Below are 23,951 nucleotides of genomic sequence, written 5' to 3'. Positions count from 1 at the left end.
CATACCTTTGATATGTGTACGGCTAGGGTGAAGGAGACAACGATAATAAGTGATGAATGAAATGGTGGAAATGGGACAATTGCGAGAAAACCCACGAACACGGTCTTTGTTTACCATAAAGTTGAATTGATTGGCTCGGGGATTGAACCTTTGGTACCCTAGATGGATTATTGTATAACGTAAAGTATAAATATGTAATATATTAGTGAAAGAACATGATTATATTGGGTGTATATTAAAATATGTATGTGGTGTAAACTGTGATTGAAGCTGAGACTTCAAGAACGAAAGCTAAACACCTTAGTATTGAAGGAGTATGCTGTATTGGAATGTAAGTTAGATTTTTAGTTTTAAAAATGTCAGTGTATGGTGCCATACTTACAGAGAGAGACGGAAAAGAGCTCTTCCAGTGGTGAATAAGATAATAAAACTGAAAAAGGCAAACCTTTGGTTTCGTTTTCGTTTTGCAGAACCTACAAAAGTGTATTGTATTTTTTTGGCTATTGTGAAGTATCTAGACGCTACAAGCTGTATTTAAGGGAAAGAGTTTCTTTTATGTGAGAATTTATTGTTTGTAGAGAGATACTTGCGTAAATTTTCTGTTGTATTGAAGGGAAGTTGTAGGGGGCATCCTTTTAAAAGAATTTTGCCTTTTACAGAGAAAAAATTGCTTTAAGACATACAGTAATTGGATGTAAGTGTTTGCAGGGGGACGCTAAGATTTGAAAAAAAAAAGAAAGCGTAAAATGTTTGGCGTTAGTTTGACTCTTTTATTTGTGAAAAAATATAAATATATTGTTTTGGAGAACGCGCTTATTTGTATTTAGAGTTTACTCGGTGATACTACGTTTGCGTGTGATAGTTAAGGAAAGGAGTTTTTAGCTGATAGAAAATATCTATATTTGGAAGGTAAGTTGAATTTTGTTTTTTATATATTTATTCTATAAAGAAATAAGGAAAGAACTTAACTTTTATAGATAATTGAAGTGAGAATATAATATCATTTTTAATGTAAATTGTAACATGAGCTTATTTTTATTTATTGACTTTTAAGAAAAATAAATGAGAAATATTGAAAATCTGATGGTGGAATTAATTTTTAAATTTATATAATAGCATAGAACTTAATTGTAAACCACCCAAGTAATTTTTATTAAACTTTTAATATATATATATATATATATATATATATATATATATATATATATATATATATATGCTATATAGAGAATGATATTGTGTGTTTGTGAAGGAGGTGTTGAATTTATACTAAATTATTTTTTTTATTTTTGTTTTAGATTTTTTCCTGGATCGATTTTTTGACAGCGTTTTGAAAGGAATTTCGAGATTTGAGGTAAGAAATAAATTATTTTATTTATTTTTAAACTTAAGAGAGGAAAGCTGCGGAGCTTATTATGTTTAATTGACTTTTTGGAAAAGATTAGTTTTAGTTGCGAACATTTTGAGTATAGTATGTGTAGCCTAGTTTTATTGAGAGGAAACCAGGAAACGATGGAAAAATAAAAGCTTATAAATACCATAGAAAATGGAATATTTCAGTTTATCGTACCACGATTATGCCCTTTAGGCTAAGAGTGACGGGTGATTAAGGCAAATGAATGATCATGGAAAAATCGGTGGAATGAGAGTGTGGTAGGAAATAGAAATACGTGAAACAACCCATGGACCTTATGTTGTCCACTAAAAAGTTACATGTCTAGGGATTGAATTAGATACCTTAGACACTAGAAGTGAACGTTATAGCACTGAGGTACCGTTGAAACATATGTAGAGGAAAGGAGGAAACGATGGAAAGATAGAAAATGAAATTTTTAAGTTTAACGTCCCACGGTTATACCAGTTAGGCTAAGAGTAACGCATAATTAATGTAAATAAATAATAACTCAACAATTGTTGGAATGAGATAGTGGGAGAAAACGGGAAAATCCACTAACAGAATGTTGTTTTAACAGAAAGTTAATTTGCGGGAAATTGAAGGAGGGATTGCATGCACCAGAGGTGAGCGTTATAACATTGAGGTACCGTTCGAACATAACGAAAGGAAAGCAAAGATAAAAGTTTATAAATGCTATAGAAAATAAAATTTTTAAGTTTGACGTTTTACGCTTATGCGGGTTAGGCTAAAGGGTAATAATGTGAGATGGATGAAATGGTGGAATGAGATAGTGGGAGGAAAGGGAAGAATAGCAAGAAAACCCACGCTTACGGTGGTTTTGTATAGTGTATACGAAACAAGAAGATGTGATATGGCAGTACTTACATGCCTTTTTACAGTGACCTAGTAAGTAGGGCGCACACCTTTGCTGTGTATTTCTGTTAGGCTAAAGGAGATGATGATGATGATAATGAGTAATGAATTTTTTATATTGTTTTGTTTTATGCAAAAAGCTCTTGAAAAAGTATATAGAAAGTGGGAGGAAGCGGGAGAACCCCGACAAAACTTACACATATGGTGTTTGCGCAGCATAAATTTGAGTTGTTGCGGATTGGGATTGTATGAGAGATTTCAAGCACCGGAGGCGCGCATTATAGTATTAAGGTACTGCAACATGGCGTTAATAAATATTGGAATTTATTATTAGAAAGAGGATATAAATTTATACTTTTAGTTAATTCATGAATTGGAAAAAACAAAAGCAATGTTATGTAAGATAATGTGGAATTGAAATTAGTTGAGTGAATGTGATGAATTGAACTGAATTGTTTTACGTTTAAGGCACCGCTATCTTAATTGGAAAAGTGTAGTTTGCCATATATTTTTGCGTGTAGATAGAAGGTTACGTAATAGTGCCATGGATTTAAACACACTGTTATTATGTAGTAGTTTGGCGATGACAGTTTTTTAATATTGGAAACACTCACCAACATTTATGACATGAAAATTGGTAATGTAGGTGCAAGTGTATATCATAATTATTTTGCAAAAGAGATAATTGAATTATTAGTAATTTATTATGTCTTAAAACTAATTATATTTGTTAGCTAAAGAATTGGGAAAACCCTGCATGTGTAATATTAGTATGGATTCAACTAATAACGTGCAGAGAAATGTTTTAATGCCTAAATTTAATTGAAATTAATACCTATATGGACTTTTTATTGGGAATATTACTATTTGAGGGAGTGTGCTTGCGACTTAAATATTATTATTATTTTTGGAATATATATATATATTGCGTTATACCTCTAGCATAGCTTTATGTAACTACCCTTATGTCCGAAAGAATAAAAAAATAAAAATACAGGAAACATAAAAGCATTGGGGGGCTAAAATATTTAGTCAGACTGAAAGTAAATTCATGAATTATATTATTGAAATATAAGTATAGAAAAAATCAAATGACCGTATTTAAAATGTGGGTATAAAGAAGATTTTACTCGGGTTAAGTTGATTATGAGTTTAGCGTACCTTTGAGCAGCGAGGCAATATGAGACGTGGAGCTACAACTTTACGTGCAATGGGAACCACATGAGTTTGCCCCGGGAACCGAACGCTGGTTACCCATGCGAAATGCGCGTACGCTAACCGCATAGCCATGTAGGAGCTTATGAACAACAGTAGTTTTTAGGAAAACTGAATTTTGTTTTCTTATATTGATTTATTGAAAATATTAAATTGTTTTTATGGCACTTAGCATTTTATATTGCACGGTAATGCGCGTTAGGGTAAAAGGAGATGATCATTAAGGATGTGGAAGGAAACGGAAGAATTTTGAAAAGTTAACGAACATATTATTGTTTATTATAAGATTACTTAACCAAATCTCTTGTTAAGGAATGTCGTAGAGGGTATGTTGAGAGGAAAGAAAGGGAGGGGGCGAAGAAGACTACAATTAATGAGTGATATTAAAACAAAGATTATACGCGAAGACGAAAAGGTTAGCGGAGGATCGTGGAGCATACAAGCTTGTTAGCTGTGGCAAGTGACCTGGTAATAAAGGTAAAATATCGATGATGATAACTTAAGCAAAAAACAGAATTATGAAGCAAATGTACTAGAGGAAATTACTTTAGGATTTGTGTAGGAAAAGTAAAATAAAAACGTAATGATAACTGAATATTGTCTTGTTAGTATTGTTTCCTAGAAAAAACTCTTGCTTAATTTTTGTAGAATTTCATATAAATGATACGAATATGTTCATACAATGGTAATAAGGACATACGTTATTTGATATTTTGAATATGTAGGCAAAGACAAACATACAAATTTTTTGTTGGGAGGGTTACAAAGTAATTTTGTTAGAATATGTTTTAAACTGGTGATTTTTAAGGTCTTGTAGACACTTATATGTAGGTTACTTTTTAAAAGTAAGATAAAAATTGTAGAAAAAAATTAGTTTGTTTATGATTGAAGGAATGAAATATTACTTTTGTTGGAAATATAGGTGAATTGCGTTATAAACATGATTTAGGGAACTTAGATCCCCAGAGTTTTTACTGATGGAAAATAAATAAATAAATAATAGCAGCTTGCTTAAAAGAGAACAAATAAAAAATAATTAGAGTCATTATTTGTATTGAAGATCCAAGTTTTAAGAACTGATATGTAAATAATGAAATAACTTTGACAGATCAAATTATAGGCGCTAAACAAATAACTATAAGACTAATAATTGAGTATTCAATGTACACTAGATATTTATTTTGAGAATAGAACAGTGAATTGTTATTGATTGTTATATAATTGATTCAATGAATTATTGAGAGACATAAAAAAATAAGGTGATACTTATTTTAATATATTTTTAACAGCACGTATGTTTAAATATAACCTGTGAAATTTTATAGTATTATTTGATATTTATAATTGTTATTTTTGTTTTTTGCAGAATGGAGGGATCACGACCGTCGACTTCATTTGATGTTTTTTCTACATTTAAAGAATTAGATGAGATGATGATGTTCACAGTTGAAAATGAAGAAACTAATTTCAAAAAAAGAAAGGGCAGAGAAGAAGAAAAAAGAAAAAAAATGAAAAAAGAAGAAAATGATCTGTGGGAATTGTTTCTGTTAGATGAGGAAACAACAAAACTGATAATACTAGCTGTAAAAAGAGTGGAGGCGGTGGAAAAATTAAAATTAAAGAAACGAAAAATGTAAAAAAAAAACACAAAGAAAAAAATGTAAATATAAGAAATAAAAAGGAAAAAAAAGAAATTTAGATTAGACATTATAAGTTGTGTGTTTTATTAATTCCAATATCATTACTTTAGGTAATTTGAACTGAGAAAAATCAGGTTTTAAGGTTACTTGGTTGTTTGGGTTGTTGGAAGGCTTTATAGCGACCACATTTTTTATGGTTTTTCTTTCAGTTTTCCGGTGGATTCTAAAAAGACTGCAGTTAACAAATGGACTGGAGTAAGGTATTGTATATATTTTTTTTATGAAAGACCCAGCGAAGAATATTAGTTTCACAGGGATTTAAGATTGTTTTGGTGTTAAAATTACAGGGAAAAAGTCTATAGAAACCTTATAACAAGAAGACTGCTAACTAACTAACTAACTCTATGGCCTATGGAACCCGGAGGTTCAGTGCCGCGTTCACAAAAGCTCTCCACTGACTTCTATCCTTAGCTAATTGGATCCAGTTTCTACTTTGTATTCCTATCTCTGCGAGATCCATCTTAATATTATCCTCCCATCTGCGCCTAGGTCTTCCTAATGGTCGTTTTCCTATGGGTCTACCAGTCAAGACTTTGAAAGCGTTTCTACTTTCTTCCATTCTAGCTACATGACCCGCCCACCTAAGCCTCCTAGACTTGACGACCCTAACAATGTTGGGTAAACCGTATAAACTATGTAGTTCCTCGTTATGAAGCTTCCGCCATTCCCCATTCTCGTTCCTCTTGGGTCCGAATATTCTCCTCAGGATCCTGTTCTCAAATACTTTCAGTCTATGTTCTTCCCTCAGAGTAAGCGACCATGTTTCGCAACCATACAGAACAACAGGCATGATTATCGTTTTATATATTTTAAGCTTCAAATTCCTCGACAGAATTCGCGACGACAAGAGATTTTGAACCGAATAGTAACACGAATTCCCTGCTTTTAGTCGACATTTAATTTCTTCGTGAATATGATTTTCGTCTGTTAATATTGATCCTAAATATTTGAAAGTATCCACTTTATCAAAAGTATTATTTAAGAAGACTGCTGAAAATATAATTTCCAATTGCTGACTAAAGATGCTTTTTGAACTTGATTAAATTACAAAATGCATGAATAAAAGACAAATTTTAGGTAGTGCAAGCTGGAATCCAGCTCAGCTATCTAAATATTTATTATTATTATTATTATTATTATTATTATTATTATTATTATTATTATTATTATTATTATTATTATTATTATTATTATTATTATTATACATTTGACAGACTTGGAAAATAATTTTGACTCGTCTGTTTTTTTTTTAAAAATTATGCTTATCTTATTCTTCCTATCCATTGCTTTCCTTCTACTTTTTCCTTTTATATTCATATGAAGAAAAAAAAGACAATTTTTCGTAAACTATATGCATTCAAATTGTTGTCACACATGATCTCTTACTCTGAGGGAAGTATTTGAGAACAGAATCCTAGGAAAAATATTTGGACCCAAGAGAAATGAGAATGGGGATTGGCAAAAGCTTGATATTGAGGAACTACATAGTTTATACGATTACCCAACATTGTTAGGGTTATCAAGTCTAGGAGGGTTAGGTGAACAGTTCATATTGATTTAATGGAACGCTTTCAAAGTCTTGACTGGTAAACTTATAGGAAAACGATCGTTAGGAAGACCTATGCACAAATGGGAGGAAAATATTAAGATGAATTTTGTAGAAATAGGATAGGCAAAGTAGAAACTGTATACAATTGGGTATAGATAAAAGTTAGTGAAGAGCTTGTGTGAACCTCTGGGTTCCATAGGTCATAGACTTAGTTAGTTAGTTTTATATGCAATGAAAATAATAATAATATTAAGAACAAGAAAGATAAATAAAATTCACCTCTTTTCTGCTACCCGTTTTTTAAAATAATTTTGTTTGTCCCCCTTAAAAACACTATTGAAGCTTTATAACATATGTATTGGTAACGTATTTTGATCTTGATTGAAGGAGCAATGAAGATCGAGACCAACTTTGTTTCTAACTGCAAAATTTACTTAAAATTTTGATATATAATTCATAATTTCCATGGGATTTTTATGTTTCACAGTTTAGCGATTATTTCCATATTTCATCGATTGCTGCATTTTAATAGATTAATTTGAAAAATATGGCATAAAAATAAACTGAAATGATAAATCAAAAAATCATTATGTGTACAAGACTTCACTGAATATGTATTATAGTTAAAAAAAAGGAAATCTTACGTACATTTTTTCGGATAAATGTCAAATAGAACCCTTGTTATGAATGAAAAGACATTGAGACTTGTTTGTGAAGATTGAAATACGGAAACCAGAAATGCTGTGTATTTTGTGGATATTTAAAACAGCAAGAAGCCCAACTTGGACAGACAGGTTACCTAGCATAAGAGAGCGAGAGAGGGAGGAAATGCTGGAAGCATGCATAAACGCTGAGTGCAGGCTAGGGACCGGAGTGGTAGGTGTGGCGGGAGGGAGGAAGGAAACAGCAATAGAGGCACGAGGGGAGTTTTTGCTTGTAGTAGTTTGGCGGAAAGAGCAAGAGAGGGAGAGAGAGAAAGAGAATGTGTGGAAGGATGCATAAATGCGTTGGGTGCGTGAGAGGAGAAGAGAGGGGCGGGAGGATTTTATGCTTGTAGTTTGACGCAAACAGCAAGAGAGGGAAAGAGACAGAGAAAGAATACGAGAAGCACACACATACATGTATTGGTGTGCGTGAGAGGGGTAAGGTTAACCTGAATGATGCTTGAGGCCCTTTTTTTATTGTTAGCTGAATGGAATGGAATTTACAAGGAAAGAAGGAACGTGAAAACTGCAAAAGTTGTTGTAACCCATGAGAAAAGGAATACCAAATGAACGAAAACGAATAATTTGGTTGTTAATATCAGTGGCGTATATTCTTTAAAAAATATGTGTCAATTGAAATAATAGAAATGGATTTATCAGATATGCCTATGTAAAGCTACATTATAATGTTATGATGTGTACTAAAAAGTACATGTAAAGTATAGAAATGTTAAAATGTTGATACTTACCTAGGATAAATTGTTTTGTTTGATGTTTGAAGCACATACGAACAACTAAAATATGGCGGAAAAAAAAGACGGGAAACGACAAAATATTTTTGTCGGTAAACGTATGAGACAATGCCGGTTGTACAAATAACACTAACCCGATACGATTTGATGCTAACTGCACAAAAGCATGCATGATACTGACATGTGTTGCTATATAGGTGGCGCTGATGCAAAAAGACTAAGATTTTTTCCGTATAATAATTTTAAATGCTCATATCTCCTAAACGATTCATCGTAGGTGAAAATGGACAACAGGAATCGATTTGTCAGGTCAAAATTTATATAGAAAGACACCCTACATGATACATTTGAACAATTTTTTGTGGGGGCTAACAGTGGCGGCTGGGTATGTAGGGCTCTAACATTACATTTTTCGCTTTTTTGGCCAAACTATTGGTCATAGAAACAAAAGAAAGGTATTTTCTTAATTGTTAGAACCTAACGAACACTACTATACAGATTAGAACACTGTAACTTTAAAATAATTTTAAATGATCATATCTCGTAAACTATTCATCGTAGGTGAAAATGGACAACAAAAATCGATTTATCAGGTCAAAATCTATATAGAAAGACACCCTACATGATACATTTGAACAATTTTTATTTTTTTCGATTTTATACAGGGTGTTCCAAAAGTACATTTTTTATTTTTTCGCTTTTTTGGCCAAACTATTGGTTGTAGAAACAAAAGAAAGGTATTTTGTTAATCGTTAGGACCTAAGGAACACTACTATACAGATTAGAACAATGTAACTTTAAAATAATTTTAAATGGTCATATCTCGTAAACTATTCATCGTAGGTGAAAATGGACAACAGAAATCGATTTATCAGGTCAAAATCTATATAGAAAGACACCCTACATGATACATTTGAACAATTTTTATTTTTTCGAATTCATACGAGGCATGTTCAAAAAGTACATTTTACATTTTTGGGTTTTTACGGCCAACTATTGGTCGGCGAAAGTAAAGAAAGATATTTTCTTAATCGTTAGGACCTAATGAACACTACTATATAGCTTAGAACATTGTAACTTTAAAATAAAAATTTAATGAATTTGCATAAACAATATGGCGTCGATTTTTTTCAAACTTTGGAAATATGTTTATTAAAAGATATATTTTTATATGAATAGGTAAAATGAATAATATTACTAAAATAAATACCATTTTTGCACGTTTTTACCGCAACCGGTGCGCGCCGCGTGTTTTTTACCGCAAACGGTGCGCGCCGCGCGGTATTTGCGCCCGGAAAAAGGTTTTTGCGACGCGGGACGCGTAAAATATTGCCGCCCGGAAACTGCGCGGGGTATTGCCGGTTATAAAAAACAAACAACACTCGGTAACTTGCTATGGCACATGTACACACACGCACAGTCTTATATACACTAATGTCAATGTTATGGTACAGGTAGCGTTGTTTCAAGAAACAAACATGGCGGATAAGTTTTAATGTGTTTTCTTTGCATTAATCTAGTATACATTATTTTTAAAACACTAATAATTAAAAATTTAAACAAGTTAACACGAACTTAATCGAAGTTTTACAAACATTGCCGAACAAACAAAAATGTATCCACAATTTTGTACATATTGGTTAATGTACCACACAAATGGTTCCGAACTTAACCGAAGTTTCCCGAACATTGCCGAACATAAACATAAAAGTTTATTTACAATTTGTGTACATGTTTATACATGTATTACACAAACGGTTCCAAACATAAACAAAAAATGTATTATGATTTACCGTACATGTGTAGTATACGTATACTATGCATTAAATATAATTTAATTACCGTCAAAAATAATTATAATATTAACATGAAATATAACACTACTACTTGTATAAGCTACAACACAATTTGTAGTCTCGTACCCAAACGCATTTCGTTTTGTAGTCTCGTACCCAAAAGCAAATAGTTTGTAATCTCGTACGCAGGTGCTTTAACATATTTTAAATTTAGTAACAGTAACAATATTACACAATATGATGTAATTTGTACCTTATGTTAGTGGGTTTAAAAATTCCTTTGTTAGTAATGCTAGGAATTTGTTTTGTTTGCTTTGCTGCATGTGTTTAAACTGGTTTAAACCGGTTTAAACTAGTTTTATTGTTTTTTCTTAACAGAACACTCATAGAGTGTGATCGTATTTAAATTGCTGTGCAAATTCGTTGTTAAATTTGATTGTGATCATATTTAAATTGCTGTGCAAACTCCTTATTTATTTATTCTCTTATATATTTTATTCTATCGTTTCCTTTGGAATTTTAGTTGGATCGTTTGTTACTCAAACTCATTATTTATTTATTTAACCTCTCATAATATTCATTGGATCGATTGCTAAGCAATCTCCTTATTTATTTAACCTCTCGTAATATTCATTGGATCGCTTGCTAAGCAAGCTCCGAGGAACTATGTTCCGAAAATACTAAAATGTGTGAGCATACCAAATATGTTCCGAAAAATACTAAAATGTGTGAGCATAGCAAAGATGTTTGCTGATATTTGAAAGCATAAAGGATATCACTGTGCTATAAATCATTTACATATAGATATCGTTTCACTACAGTATTCTAATCCTTTACTTACTTCTAAGATGCTTGTTCACCTTATAGTAAACATTATGCCGAAAACATAATTTCCAACTTAGAGTCATTTATTGTAAGAACATAAAATACGTATAAATAACCTTATATAAAGCATAGGTATTCTTCCTTTATTTTATATAGAATACAGATACTTCATATTATATCAATATTTGTTGGAGAAATAAAACATATTGTTATAAATTGTAACGTTTTATTGTATTTTCCAATATTGGGATAATGATATACATATATAGATATATTTAAATAAGATATTTACTATACTTAGAATATTGACATATTTACATTATATATACGTACAAGTACCAACATATAGGAAAAACTTATGGACATATTTAATGATATTATGAGCATGTTATAACATGATGCTACCTTTAGACAGTTTACTATTTACATATATACAAAATACCAAATTATTAACACACTTATTACTTTGATAACCATAGGGCAATGTTCTATAGTCAGTAATACTGTTATGATTTAATCGTCGTCTTTTATTTTGAACTTTCTGATGTGTTTTAGTTTCAGACTTGGATACGATGACAAACCCAGGCTTACGAACAATTCTTCCTGGATTGTGTAACTGTTTTTTCTCAACTTTATGCCGAACTAGTTGATAAAAATGATCAAAGTTAATTTCTTGTCGTGTACGATGATTTAATGTTATACCACGAATCTTATAAACATAATCTACTTTCCCTATTTCAATTTCTTTCATTCTATAGGCATAATTTTTTGGCCCTAAGCCTATAAATGCATCAATTTCCCACCCATCAGGAACTTCATTAGTTAACTCACCTAAATAGGAACCCAAAGAAAGTGGAGGCTTTTCATTACGTGGCTGTACAAACATAATACTATCAGTGTCGCAGTACAATACACGATCAGGATCTATAGCTGTTAGTAACTCGTAAAGTTTTAGACGAGCCCATGATGTGATGAAGGCTGCAAGGACAACATTGGAAAATTTCCATGGCTTGTTTTTGTTTTCAATGTTTTTATATGCCGCTCTCCAATAGGCAATACAGTTTGTACCTCATATTGTGGTGCCCATAGATAACTTAAAAAATTTTTCTGGAGTATCTACAATTACAGATTGAGATAAATCTGTTCTTTGTCCCCATTTGCCGTATAAGGAATTGAGAAATATTTTGGAAATATATATTACACCAGGATTTGATTGAATGTTATTTTCCGTTAACTGAATGCATTCATGTTCATAATAGTCTGCAATATATTTTTCTTGATCTTGTTTAGTTCTGCACAGCTAGGAAATCCTGAAGACTCCTGTTTCATTTTAAGAAGGAATTGACATAATCTTTAAACAGATTATTTTCTGATCCAGATAATTTGAATTCCCAAATTTCAATAATTTGTAGAATTTTGTATCCGAGATCTAAAGCCACATAAAGTTCAGGAGTACAGTATGTACCAATAAGGACACGCTCAGTATCATTATACATGCACTTGTTGTCACTTTGTTCCATAACCCAAACAAAAGGCGATCATTACATGTATATGGTAAAATTGGGAGCTACATTTCATTAATCCATGAATACTTTGCACTTGTGGAAAGTCAGGCCGCTTGTATATTATAGGTTTACGTGTCATTACCCGGGGGTAAAGACTGGTAACATCATAATATCACACAAACTCTTCGCTGGTACATTCGTACAACGCATTAAAACATTCCACCATGAAAACTATCTTTAGGTACCAGATGATCAATACTTTTTTCAGTATTTTTATTACTTTGTATTATGCAATTTCAACTTTATAAGTTGCGGTATTTGTAGTACATGTTTACTAAAAAAAATCTTTTTTGTTTTCACTAATGTTATACTTTTAAAAAAAATATTAAAATAAACTGTTAACGAAAATATCAATAGCATAAACCAATAACGTTCATAATACAGTTTTCCATAAACTTTTTTTGTAAACATTCTTTCTTATTTTTTCATTAATAATTTTTCTGTTACGTAATAAAAAAGTCATTGTAAAAGCTTGTCCTAACAATATTTGCGTAAACTAAAAAACAAACTCGTTAAAAATTTCTTGTTATCATATTAAAGTATTATTATAAACAATAGTTCTTTTCTACTTTCCTTTCAAAAGTTTTTTTCTATGTCTGTATTTCAAACATGATTATTTTATTCTTTTTTTTATAATTTACCTAATGATATTAAAATAATTATGTAATTCAATTTTATGCACAATTATAAAATAAAAACATGTATGTAAAATAAATTCCAATGCGTGCAAAATTATAAGTAAATCCGATTGCACAGAACATTACAAACTATTTGTGCGTACAAAAATTACAAATGAGGTATTTAAAAAAAACAAATAAAAATAACAAAAATACTTTTATAGAAATAATATTTTTATTTTTTCACATAATTTAAAACTGATTACATATAAATAAATATGTAATGTTATATTCTATTTTAATTTTAAATTCATGTACATGTAAACAATTTCATCATACTAAAATTATAATAAGTATTGTTTTCAAATTTACTATATTTACAATGTATAACTTTTACTTCGTTTACTTATTTCACTAACACATCAAACAAATTAAAAATTATAAAAATTGTAAGCAAAATCTTTTTCTAAGAAAAGCTCTGTAATTAAATCAACATAATTTTTGTTTAATAAAATATTATATAACATATAAACAAAGGTCCAATCATCTATTTCAATATCAAAAAATTTCATACAGTTCATCAAAAGTACGCCCTCGTACCATAACACGCCACGCATTAAAGCACATCATTTCATATTCACAAGTAATATAATCATGGTGTTCTATAATATGAGAGTTTTCGAAACATCCTTCACATACAAGTTTATATTCTGGATTCCATCTTGAAATACAATCCAACACACACTGTTCATTCACAAAAAAGAAGTGCAATTATACAGACACGGTCTGATTCCTGTAGGCATTTTTGTCACTTTTTAAAAACACTTCCACTAACTCAGAAATATAAGTATCACAAAATGTAAGTGATTCATATGATAAATTAAATCTATTTAAAAGCGTTTTGTTTTGTTTGTAATTATCATCTAAACAATGTTTCTTCAAATACAGTTTAAACACTATGTCACGAGTTGTCTTCTTAATTACAAATTCCCACACAGCACGTTTCAATCGATTATTATATGCTAATAAACATAAATGAAGGCGCTCATCTGGTATTCTTAATGAACATGCAGAACAAAGTAGTGGTTCATTCAGTTTATAATTTTCAAAAAGTTCTTTTATGCACAACTTACTTACTTTAAAGCGATTGCATTTACAGTTTACAATATCTAATTCACGAATTTCAATATCTGTATTAGGATACACTTTTTCAAATTGTATTTAATCGTCATTTCGATAAAATCTTCTAAACGAATTACAATGTTCTTCATTAGGATATAATAATTTCACTTCACAAATAACTTTCTTCCTATTAACAAGTTTAAGTTCTTTCTCTCGTGGCGAAATATACTCGGAATGGGATACTTTTCTACTACACATCTTCACAAATACTATTCTATTTAAGTATTCTTCTTATGTATACATAAATAAATTTGCGCATGCGTATAAACTTTTAACAAATGCGCATGCGTATTACAAACTTGGTATTTACTTTCCATTGGCTAGCACAGCTTTCAACTGCATTATGTGTTTTCCTTTATAAATAAATTTGCGCATGCGTATAAACTTTTAACTAATGCGCATGCGTGTTATAAGTTGGTATTTTACTCTCCATTGGTGAACATAGTTTCCATTGGCTAACAGAGCTTCCAACTGCAACATATGTTTTTTACTTTTCATTATGCATGTATGTATGTATGTTTACATGTATTTTTAAAGTATACTAACATCAAACAAAATAAAATTGTATTGTATATCCAAAACACAATAAATATTAATATATGTTTTGCACATTTTATTATTTTCAAATCAATTTTATTAGTTCACACAACATGGTCGTGTAATTTAATGCGCAAAGTTAAATAAATAAATACTTTTCGTAAAACAATTCTGTTGATAATACGTAACTTTAAAAATAAACAGTTCAGTTAATAAAAGAAATTCTCGAAACATTTTCTACATAATACAAAAAAAAGTTTATTCAAAACAAACGATAAAATACAAATGTAAAGTTTTCTTTGCAATTTTTAACACGGCAATACAAACTGTTAAAGTAATTTAGTATTTTCAAAAATCATTTCTTTTTAACATAAATTATTTAAGTATTAAACTTTTATATACGTATATATTTTATTATTATTTGTATTTATCTTTAAATATTTTCTTAAAATATAAAATAATATTACGAAAAATTAAAAAAATGCAAACATGTGAAACAATACTAATTGTAAAATAATATAAGTAAATGCAAAAGAAAATAAATATCAAACAAATGTTACTTGCAATCATTTTCAAATTTTTCTAATTATTTATTTCATTAACCATTTTAAAAACAAAAACAACAAAAATTATTATAATGCATAAGTTTATTTCTTTATATTTTCATCACAATACAATACAATAAAATTACATTAACAAAAAAAACTTGATGTTATTTTCATTCAATACATAAAATATTAATAATTATTATTTCTTCTTTGTATACAATACAATTAATGTTATAAAAAATTTTAGATATTACAAAAATATTTTTAATCCAATGTGATTTTTCTGCATCTTTACAATAAAAGGTTGCATCTTGTTTTCTAACAAAAAAGCGTAACAACAAATTCGGTGTTCACGCATTTCGCGTGTAAAGTTTATACTTGAAATTTCACTATCATGTTCTTCATATAAATCAATCAAAGTTATATCATTGGATAAATATTCTACAGCAAAAGTTCCAATATCATAATGAAATAAACATTGTTCACAAAAAATATTATTATTATTAAAACGTAAGTATGCACTTATATGTTGTTCACTATACGATACACAAAAAAATTATTTTCAAAATACGTAATATGTATACATATATAGTTAAAAGTTTAAAATTTAATTCTTTCTTTCACTTTTTTTTGTGTCTTTACACAAACACAAACACAAGGTTCACTTTTCATATGTAGATCAGTTCACACATGTTTTCTGTCTTTCATTCTAAAAATTTCAATTACATCACTTAAAAATGTCTTATCCCTTTCTTCAACCAAATCATAGTATAATTCATAAAACAATTCTTGTGTACATATACCTATTATATGCGATTTGGCATATGTAAAAAACAGTTCTTCAACTTCTATATCTATTAAAGTTGATATGGCACGCTCCACCAATTCTTCTTCAGTCATGAATAAACACTCATCGCCCATTTGATTGTTAACACTTTCATAACATCCGCTACAAATTAACATTTTATCTGTTTCCCACTCTTTAATCGATTTCACAATGCACTTCGTGTCCCTTTATAATTATTACAGCGGCAATTCAAACTCCAAAAGCGTGATGTCCTCGATAATAACGATGGTGATCTTGGCACAAATTCTTCATCTTCTTCAATATCAATAACATCATCATCCGAAGATGATGATAAATAAATAGATTTTATACTGTCTGGAGAGTCTGCTCTGCTGTTTACCGATAAATTGCTATTCTCGGTCTTCGGGTTATTCTCCACACACGGCGGAGAAAACAACGTCTCTTCATCCGCGTACACAAAATCTTCTTTCTGTATAGCAGCCATAGCTAAAATACATACAACATTTTCCAAAACTCTCGTATTTAAACAGTTCAAACAAACAAGATGGCGTCCTCCAGTACCATCAAGTTCATACAAGTCACCTATTCCATTTCAAAACAATATTTAAACATGTCAATAACACAATACAAAAACATAAAAACTTTTCTTTACATTAACAAAAAATCCCAAAATTCTTTTCATATATACATTCAAGGTAAATCATCCTCTCTTTTACTTCATTTTCAAATTTATTACCATCCACGCCCAACCGTTCGCGCCCGCGTCTTTTCGCGCCGCGTCCGCGTTTCCGCCGCCGGGTTAAAAATCTTTTTATAACAATCCGGTATTGTTCATCATCTAAATTATTATTCTTTAACGCATACAGCTGCAAGGTTTCTCTTTTATTATTCTTTATAACAAGCTAGCATTGTTCAACAAGTTTTCCAAGGTTTCTCTTTTATTATTCTTTACATACAGCTGCAAGGTTTCTCTTTACATGCACCTGCAAAGTATTCTATAGCTTTATTCTTTCTTTATAACAAGCTAGCATTGTTCAATAATTTTCCCAAGGTTTCTCTTTTATTATTCTTTATATACACCTGCAAGGTTTCTCTTTTATTATTCTTTATAACAAGCTAGCATTGTTCAATTAATTTTCCCAAGGTTTCTCTTTTATTATTCTTTACATACAGCTGCAAGGTTTCTCTTTACATACACATGCAAAGTATTCTATAGCTTTATTCTTTCTTTATAACAAGCTAGCATTGTTCGTTAATTTTCCCAAGGTTTCTCTTTTATTATTCTTTATATACACCTGCAAAGTATTCTATAGTTCTATTATTTCTTTATACCCTTGTTCTTCGATTTTCCCAAGGTTTCTCTTTTATTATTTTAAAAGATACACCTGCAAGGTTTCTCTTTTATTATTCTTTATAACAAAACACCCTTGTTCATTAATTTTTCCCAAGGTTTCTCTTTTATTATTCTCTTTTGTGTCACTACTATACATACAATAGTACACCATCCATTACCTGTCATCATATGTCATTTAAACAATAGTGTATTTCTATAGCACTATACTCTCTACCCATTGTCTCCGGGCGCCCCGCTGGTACTTCACTATTACGAATACAATGGTATTTGTCGGCAATCCATTGTTCTAATAACACACGTTGGATAGATTCAGCCCCTAGACTACTACTTGCGCGAGTGATAATGATGCCAACTTGGAATCGAAAATCGAATATTGACAATTGGACTGGAACAGATAGATGTGCACATACGTTGGGAGGTGATTCGTGACATGAAAAGAAGACAAAAAGTCCTTTTGAATGTCACGAATCACCTCCCAAAGTATTTACACACTTTTATGTCTCGCTCCAATTGTCAGGATTCGATTTTCGATTCCAAGTTAGCCCCCCTGTCACTCGTATACGACGCAGAATTCCACAACATGCAAGAGGACTTTTTGTATTCTTTTGATGTCACGAATCACCTCCCGAAGTATGTGCACATCTTCCAGGTTCACCCAGTATATATGAAATGCATAGCAGGCTTCGTTTTTATATATGCAATAAAAAAAGATATTGACAAAGAAGTATGTTTCTATATTCTTTGAGCATTTATGACTTGAATCTATTTTTTAATGGTATTGAGTATTTATCTTCATTATTTCGAGCTACATTTTAGTGCCTATTTTATTGCCTATTTTTTTTAAATTTTTAGTGCCTATTTGCCTGCCTATTTTCTAGGTTTTTAGTGCCTAAACATCCGGTCTCTAGTCATGACATTTATACCAGTTGTCAATGAGGGACTACGCCATCTACCGGTAAAATATTACAACAGATGGCACTAGTGGTACTATTTGTTTTCAAAAGTTCGGTTTCTTTTGGAATGGAGGGTTATATCGGTGTCATTTTGACATATAAGGCAAATTATTTAAGTTCCTTTAAACTTTTGGTAGCATCTTGATAAGTCTTTATCCTGCACTCTTCTTCCAACTCAATACCTTATTTCTCTTCTTTCTTCGTTCCCTCTCTACCTTTCAGACTTTCTGTATAATCCTCAATTAATTCATCTATATCCGTTGCGTCTCTTTCGGTTTGCACATCTTTGTCTGTTCGCTGACAACCTACGTAGTGTACTTCCATATTGTATATCTCTAAACTCCCATAGGATGTTATTAACGATGCGTATCGGAATGGGAAATTTTCCGTTAAAAGACTTATTTTGATTTCCATTGTCCGCGTAACACAGTTTCCGTTTAATGAAGTTTAACACGTTTTTCGCCCCTAAACTCATGGGATCGTGAAATAATTCCGTTTAATAAAGGGTCCATTGAAGATAAGTTTTACTGTATGAACATAAAGGAATAATAATAATAATAATAATAATAATAATAATAATAATAATAATAATAATAATAATAATAATAATAATAATACACTTTATTAAGGTGCCAGAAGGATATTGTTCCCTTCTATAATAGTTATAATTAGCTACAAAATTTACGAAAAAAAAAGAAAACAGCTACAAATATGTTTCAACCAAAAAGATGTAATTCAAGTATCATAATAGTATGCAGCAAATTAACCATTTATATAGAAAATTACTTAGCAAAAACTTCAAATTTTCTCCTGATCTGTTAGTATTCTTGCGTGTTAACTTTGATATATATATATATATATATATATATATATATATATATATATATATATATATATATATATATATAGATAGATAGATAGATAGATAGATAGATAGATAGATAGATAGATAGATAGATAGATAGATAGATAATGAATATTTGTTCTAGATACCTTGTCTTGGGCAGAACTAATTTCTCTTTTCTCTCTTCCGTGGTAGAATCGAGGTTTTATCACTGCATGACGGGAAAACTCTTCAGCCGGTGTTCCTGTCGGGAAAGAAGAGTCATACATATTATAAGGGAAGATTCCGGTAGGATGTATAATTCAATTTAAAGTTTAACATATATATAAATCCACTTACGGAATAGTCACCACTTAACTGTGATTTTTTGGACAGTTTCTGTGAATACGATATGGTGCAGATGGAAAAATCAAAACAGAAATTATCTCCCCGGTCTTCGTAAATGATACTCCGCATCAACAGCTTTTCCCTAGAGAAGCTCTTTTTTACTCTGTCTTTTCAACAATGTGTTATACGGCATACCTTCCCATTTAAAAATTTCGGATAACCTTTCAGGAACCCATAATAATGGGCCCTGTGGGGCAAGAACACTCTGTTCGATGCGCCCTTTGAAAGCCCCTTAGGTCAGTCTTGAAAGTCTCGGTCTCGTCTCGAATATTGATAGCTATTAAAATTGCCTTTACTCAGAATTTGTTTCGTTGCTGTGTTAGATAATATGGGAACGGTTGACTGATGTACAGTGACGTATTTAGGCGGTGGCTATCAGGTTCAAGCCCCTCCAGAAATAAATTTGTGATAATTTTTTTCGTTATATATATAGCCGCGGCTCCAGAATATTATCAAGGGATCCACTATATTAAACCATAGTTTGCCGCCTTATCCAGTGTAAAATAGGATTGAAGCCCATTTTATCCAGTATATACCTGAGCGTCAAGGGGGGTACAGCCCTCCGCTTGGATCCACGGCTATATACAGGGTGGCCCAAAAGTAGGTATACAGTACCGTACGAATCAGCTCATTGCATTTTATACCATTTCTTGTTGTTATCCATCAGGTAGACTTAGTTTCTTTATTATTTGTTCTTAATGTATTTTTACTTACATCTTAAGCTCGAAAGAGCCGAACAAATAAACCCATAGACTAGAATGTTATACTTGATCAATGCAAGGGTGTATATTAAAAATACTGAAATTTTGTACCATGTTGTGTGAAATATTGAAGGGGAAATTCTTCTATATACTCTGCAATACCACCAAATAAACAAACAGTGTTGCCAACGCAACATAAAGTTATCTTTTCTCAAATTGCACTACGTAAGGTATTTCATATTTCTAATTTAGATATTAAATAAAACCACAATACAATACCAGATACATTATTCAGTGTAACAATAAAGAACAATACAGAATCACTAACGTCAACATTTTGGAGTCAAATGGCATGGACGGTGCAATGCGCATCAATTGTATCTTAGCGTCAAATACTATAATGATGATATAATGTATCTCGAATGAATGAAGGAAAAAAGTTACGAGAAATGGAAAGTTTAACTTCTTACTTCGAAAACGTGCTGACATATCACGTCTCATCATATAGATGCTTCTAAAAGGCTTAAATGATCATAATGCCATTTACAACAATTGTTACTTCAAATCGTTTCAGAGATACCAAACACATGGGTACTGACTGTTATACTGATTTTTATAATGATTATTGGTTTTCCTTTGCTTCTATAACAGGGGTTTTAAAACTGTACGGTGCGCCACCCTGGGGAGGCGCGAGGGCTTGATCCCACAAGGAACATATTTATAATGCAACACGCATTCTTAAGCGTATGGCTATTTGAGAATGCGTTACCCCCGCAGACATCTTTTAAACAGCAGGCAGTCTATTGTTCCGAAACGCACCAAATACGCTCGAGCTGTCGTTTTCCCCGCGTTTTTATTGCTTTCGCGTCGTTTGTGATTAGCCATCTACATTTAAATACATGGTCAGCGTATTCCAAGCGTACGCATGAGCAATAAATACGCTTTGCAAACGCTACCAGATAGCCGGATACTAAGTCTGCACCCTTCTTCTTTAGTAATACATAGTGAGCTAAGCCTTTGTATCACCTCTGTTCCATATACGACCAGAGATGACCCTTTCACCTTTGGCTTAAACATGTATAATGCTTGTTAGGTGGCCATAAACGATCTTCTATTTATCTCTATGGAATAGTATGCCTTTGGAATTTCGCGTGACAACATGTTAGCTGAATTTTTCATTTTCATAATTTTCTGTTATTATTTTTGGGACGATTCTTTAGTTTTAGTCTTTTTTAAAGTACTTCCGCCATTCACAAATAGTCTTGCCACTTCAAAATATGTACCGAAACTTAATAAATTGTATGACTCAAAACAAGCTCATACATCACATTGACTTTGCTCAACACTTAAATATGCCGGTTTTTATTATTTAAATTCCCTCTGTGCTCGTATTTTTTAATTTTCACATAAACATCTGACTTACCACAATTTATAATTATTAACACCGGTTAATAACATTAAAAGGTGTAGTCATTGTGTACAATGTAGATCACCTGTGTTAATGAGATATTTCCATTAGTGATTAATAAATAAAACATAGTTTATCATAGTTATTCTATCAGGCCTTGTTTCCATTCTGTACTAAACACGATAACACACTGAGCAAGACTATGTGATGATATGTAAGAAAACACTATCATGTAACAGTTTCAACACAATAACTGTGTCTTCATCAGATTTCCACTCCTTCTGGCTGCTTGGGAGTTGATCACCACTTATATACTCTCCGGAGATCAACTTTTAATTAAGTTCCGCCCCTTCATTAAAAAGTAACATTTCTGTGGCTTTCACTTTCACTTTTAGCTGTACACATGTCCAATTAAAAGTTTACTTTTTTCGCTGGATACATTTTGTTCTCTAATTATCCTTATTTTCCTTATTATTTTTTCTCTTTCTTTCTTCTTACTTTTTATTTCTTTTTCTTTAAGAAGAATCTTCCCCCACTCTTTATTTGTCGTAAATCCTGCATTCCAATTCATCACTTTGTCTCCTGCCTTCATAATCTCCCTGGCTTCTTTCCATTTTCTCACCAAAGTTCTGTTCTCTACTTCTATGGCCTCTGCTCCTTCCCACCCTATCCTGTGGTTTGTCTCTTTCTGATGTTTATATATCGCATTTCAATCTTACATCATCCTGGTGCTGTTTTATCCTTTCTTGCATCTTCTTCTTTGTTTCTTCTATGTAAATTTTGTTACACTCCGCGCATCCTACTCTTTATATTACTCCCCTTTGGTCTTTGTTCGCTCTTGTTTTTCTCTTGGTTCTTCTGACTAATTCAATTATTCTGCTTCCTCCTTTCCTGTACGTCCTAATTCCTGCTTTCCGAAGCATTCTCTTTATCTTCTCTGTTTCTTTGTCTAGGCTTTCTATTCCAAACCATTTTTTGTTCTTGTCTTCTTCCTCTTTCTTTCTGTCTCTTGCTGTGTTTCTTGTGACCCTATCCTCTTCGTTGCATCCATTTCTTCTTAGTTGTGTCCAGAACTTCTTTAAATCTGAATGACAAAGAGAAAATGGGAATGAAAAGGATAAGAACGAGAAAGAACATAGTAGTGGAACAGACAGACAAAGGGGTGCTATAGTTGAGATGGATAAAATATGGTATGAAGAAAAACTTGGAGACCTGAAAGACGAGACATATGAAGAGGTGGCGGAAAAAGAACAAGGAGAAGATATAAAGAAAAAGAGTATAGAGGACTGCAAAAAGAAAGGGTTCAAGAGGTTAATAAGAGAAGAAGGAAAGTTGCCTAGGATGAAAGGGTTTCCAAAAATCCACAAAGAAGTAGTGAAGTTGAGGCCGGTGCTTAACTGCCGGAATAATATGTAAGAACTGTTGGAGAAGAAGCTTAAGAGGATAGCCTAGGCAGTGAGAAAAGGACAAGAAAGTAGGAGAGTAGAGAATACGCAACTGTTTAAGAGGATGATAGGTAAATTAGGAAGAAGAAAGGTTATTTAGTCTGGATGTTAAGAGCATGTTCCCGAGCCTTAAGAGAGAAGAAATTTTGAGAATAATAGAAGAGGAAATGGGTGAAAAGAGAATAGAAAATTGGGGCAGTAAGAAGGTAAGAAAAGAATTAGAGGCATTGTGGGAGAATGGATACTGTATAATGAGAGACAGGATTGTTAAGATGAAGGAAGGACTTAATATAGGATCTTGTTTGAGTCCAGTACTATCAGATATAATAATGAATTGATGTGAGGAGACAATAGAAAGAGGAGGAGAAAGACTGCTTCTTTTTTGCTGTTATCTGGACGACTGTTTAGGAATATGGAAGGGAACGAAAAGGCAGCTGGAGAAATTCATAAGGCACGTGGAAGATGAAAATAAAGGGATTAAACTAGAGAATGAAATAGAAGTAGACAAGGAGATAAACTATTTAGATATGAAAATAAAGAAGTCAGAAGGAGGAGAATTTATTACATCCTGGTGCCAAAAGGCATGTGCAGCGGGAGTGTATGGCCACAAACGAAGTGATGTGGATGAGGGTACAAAGAAGAATTTCATAAAAAAGCATGGAAGAAAGAATAGGAGACTTAAACACAAATGAAGAACAGAGGAAAACAGGTTTAAAGAAGTTCTGGATACAACGAAGAGGATAAGGTCACAAGAAACACAGCAAGAGAGAGGAAGAAAGAGGAAGAAGACAA

General features: G+C 31.6%; 2 protein-coding genes across 3 annotated transcripts in view; one reads left to right on the top strand and one right to left on the bottom strand.

The window, feature by feature from the left end:
• Positions 1-23,951, top strand: part of LOC145666975 (cilia- and flagella-associated protein 206) — a 224,542-nt gene that overhangs the window by 96,670 nt on the left and 103,921 nt on the right. The gene's annotated exons all lie outside the window — the stretch shown is intronic.
• The window catches only part of LOC145666974 (zinc metalloproteinase-disintegrin-like 4a), a 131,041-nt gene that overhangs the window by 87,430 nt on the left and 19,660 nt on the right, over positions 1-23,951 (bottom strand). For both annotated transcript variants that reach the window (XM_081734620.1, XM_081734621.1), the window contains exon 2: positions 19,368-19,462. In XM_081734620.1, the coding sequence (XP_081590746.1) occupies positions 19,368-19,462 (95 nt within the window). The remainder of the gene's footprint in view (positions 1-19,367; positions 19,463-23,951) is intronic.

Source organism: Thermobia domestica, chromosome 12, assembly GCF_964235325.1.
Source record: "Thermobia domestica chromosome 12, izTheDome1.hap1.1, whole genome shotgun sequence".
Classification (NCBI taxonomy): Eukaryota; Metazoa; Arthropoda; class Insecta; order Zygentoma; family Lepismatidae; genus Thermobia; species Thermobia domestica.
The sequence above is the reverse complement of the archived record's forward strand: the minus strand, read 5'-3'. Positions and strand labels throughout refer to the sequence as shown.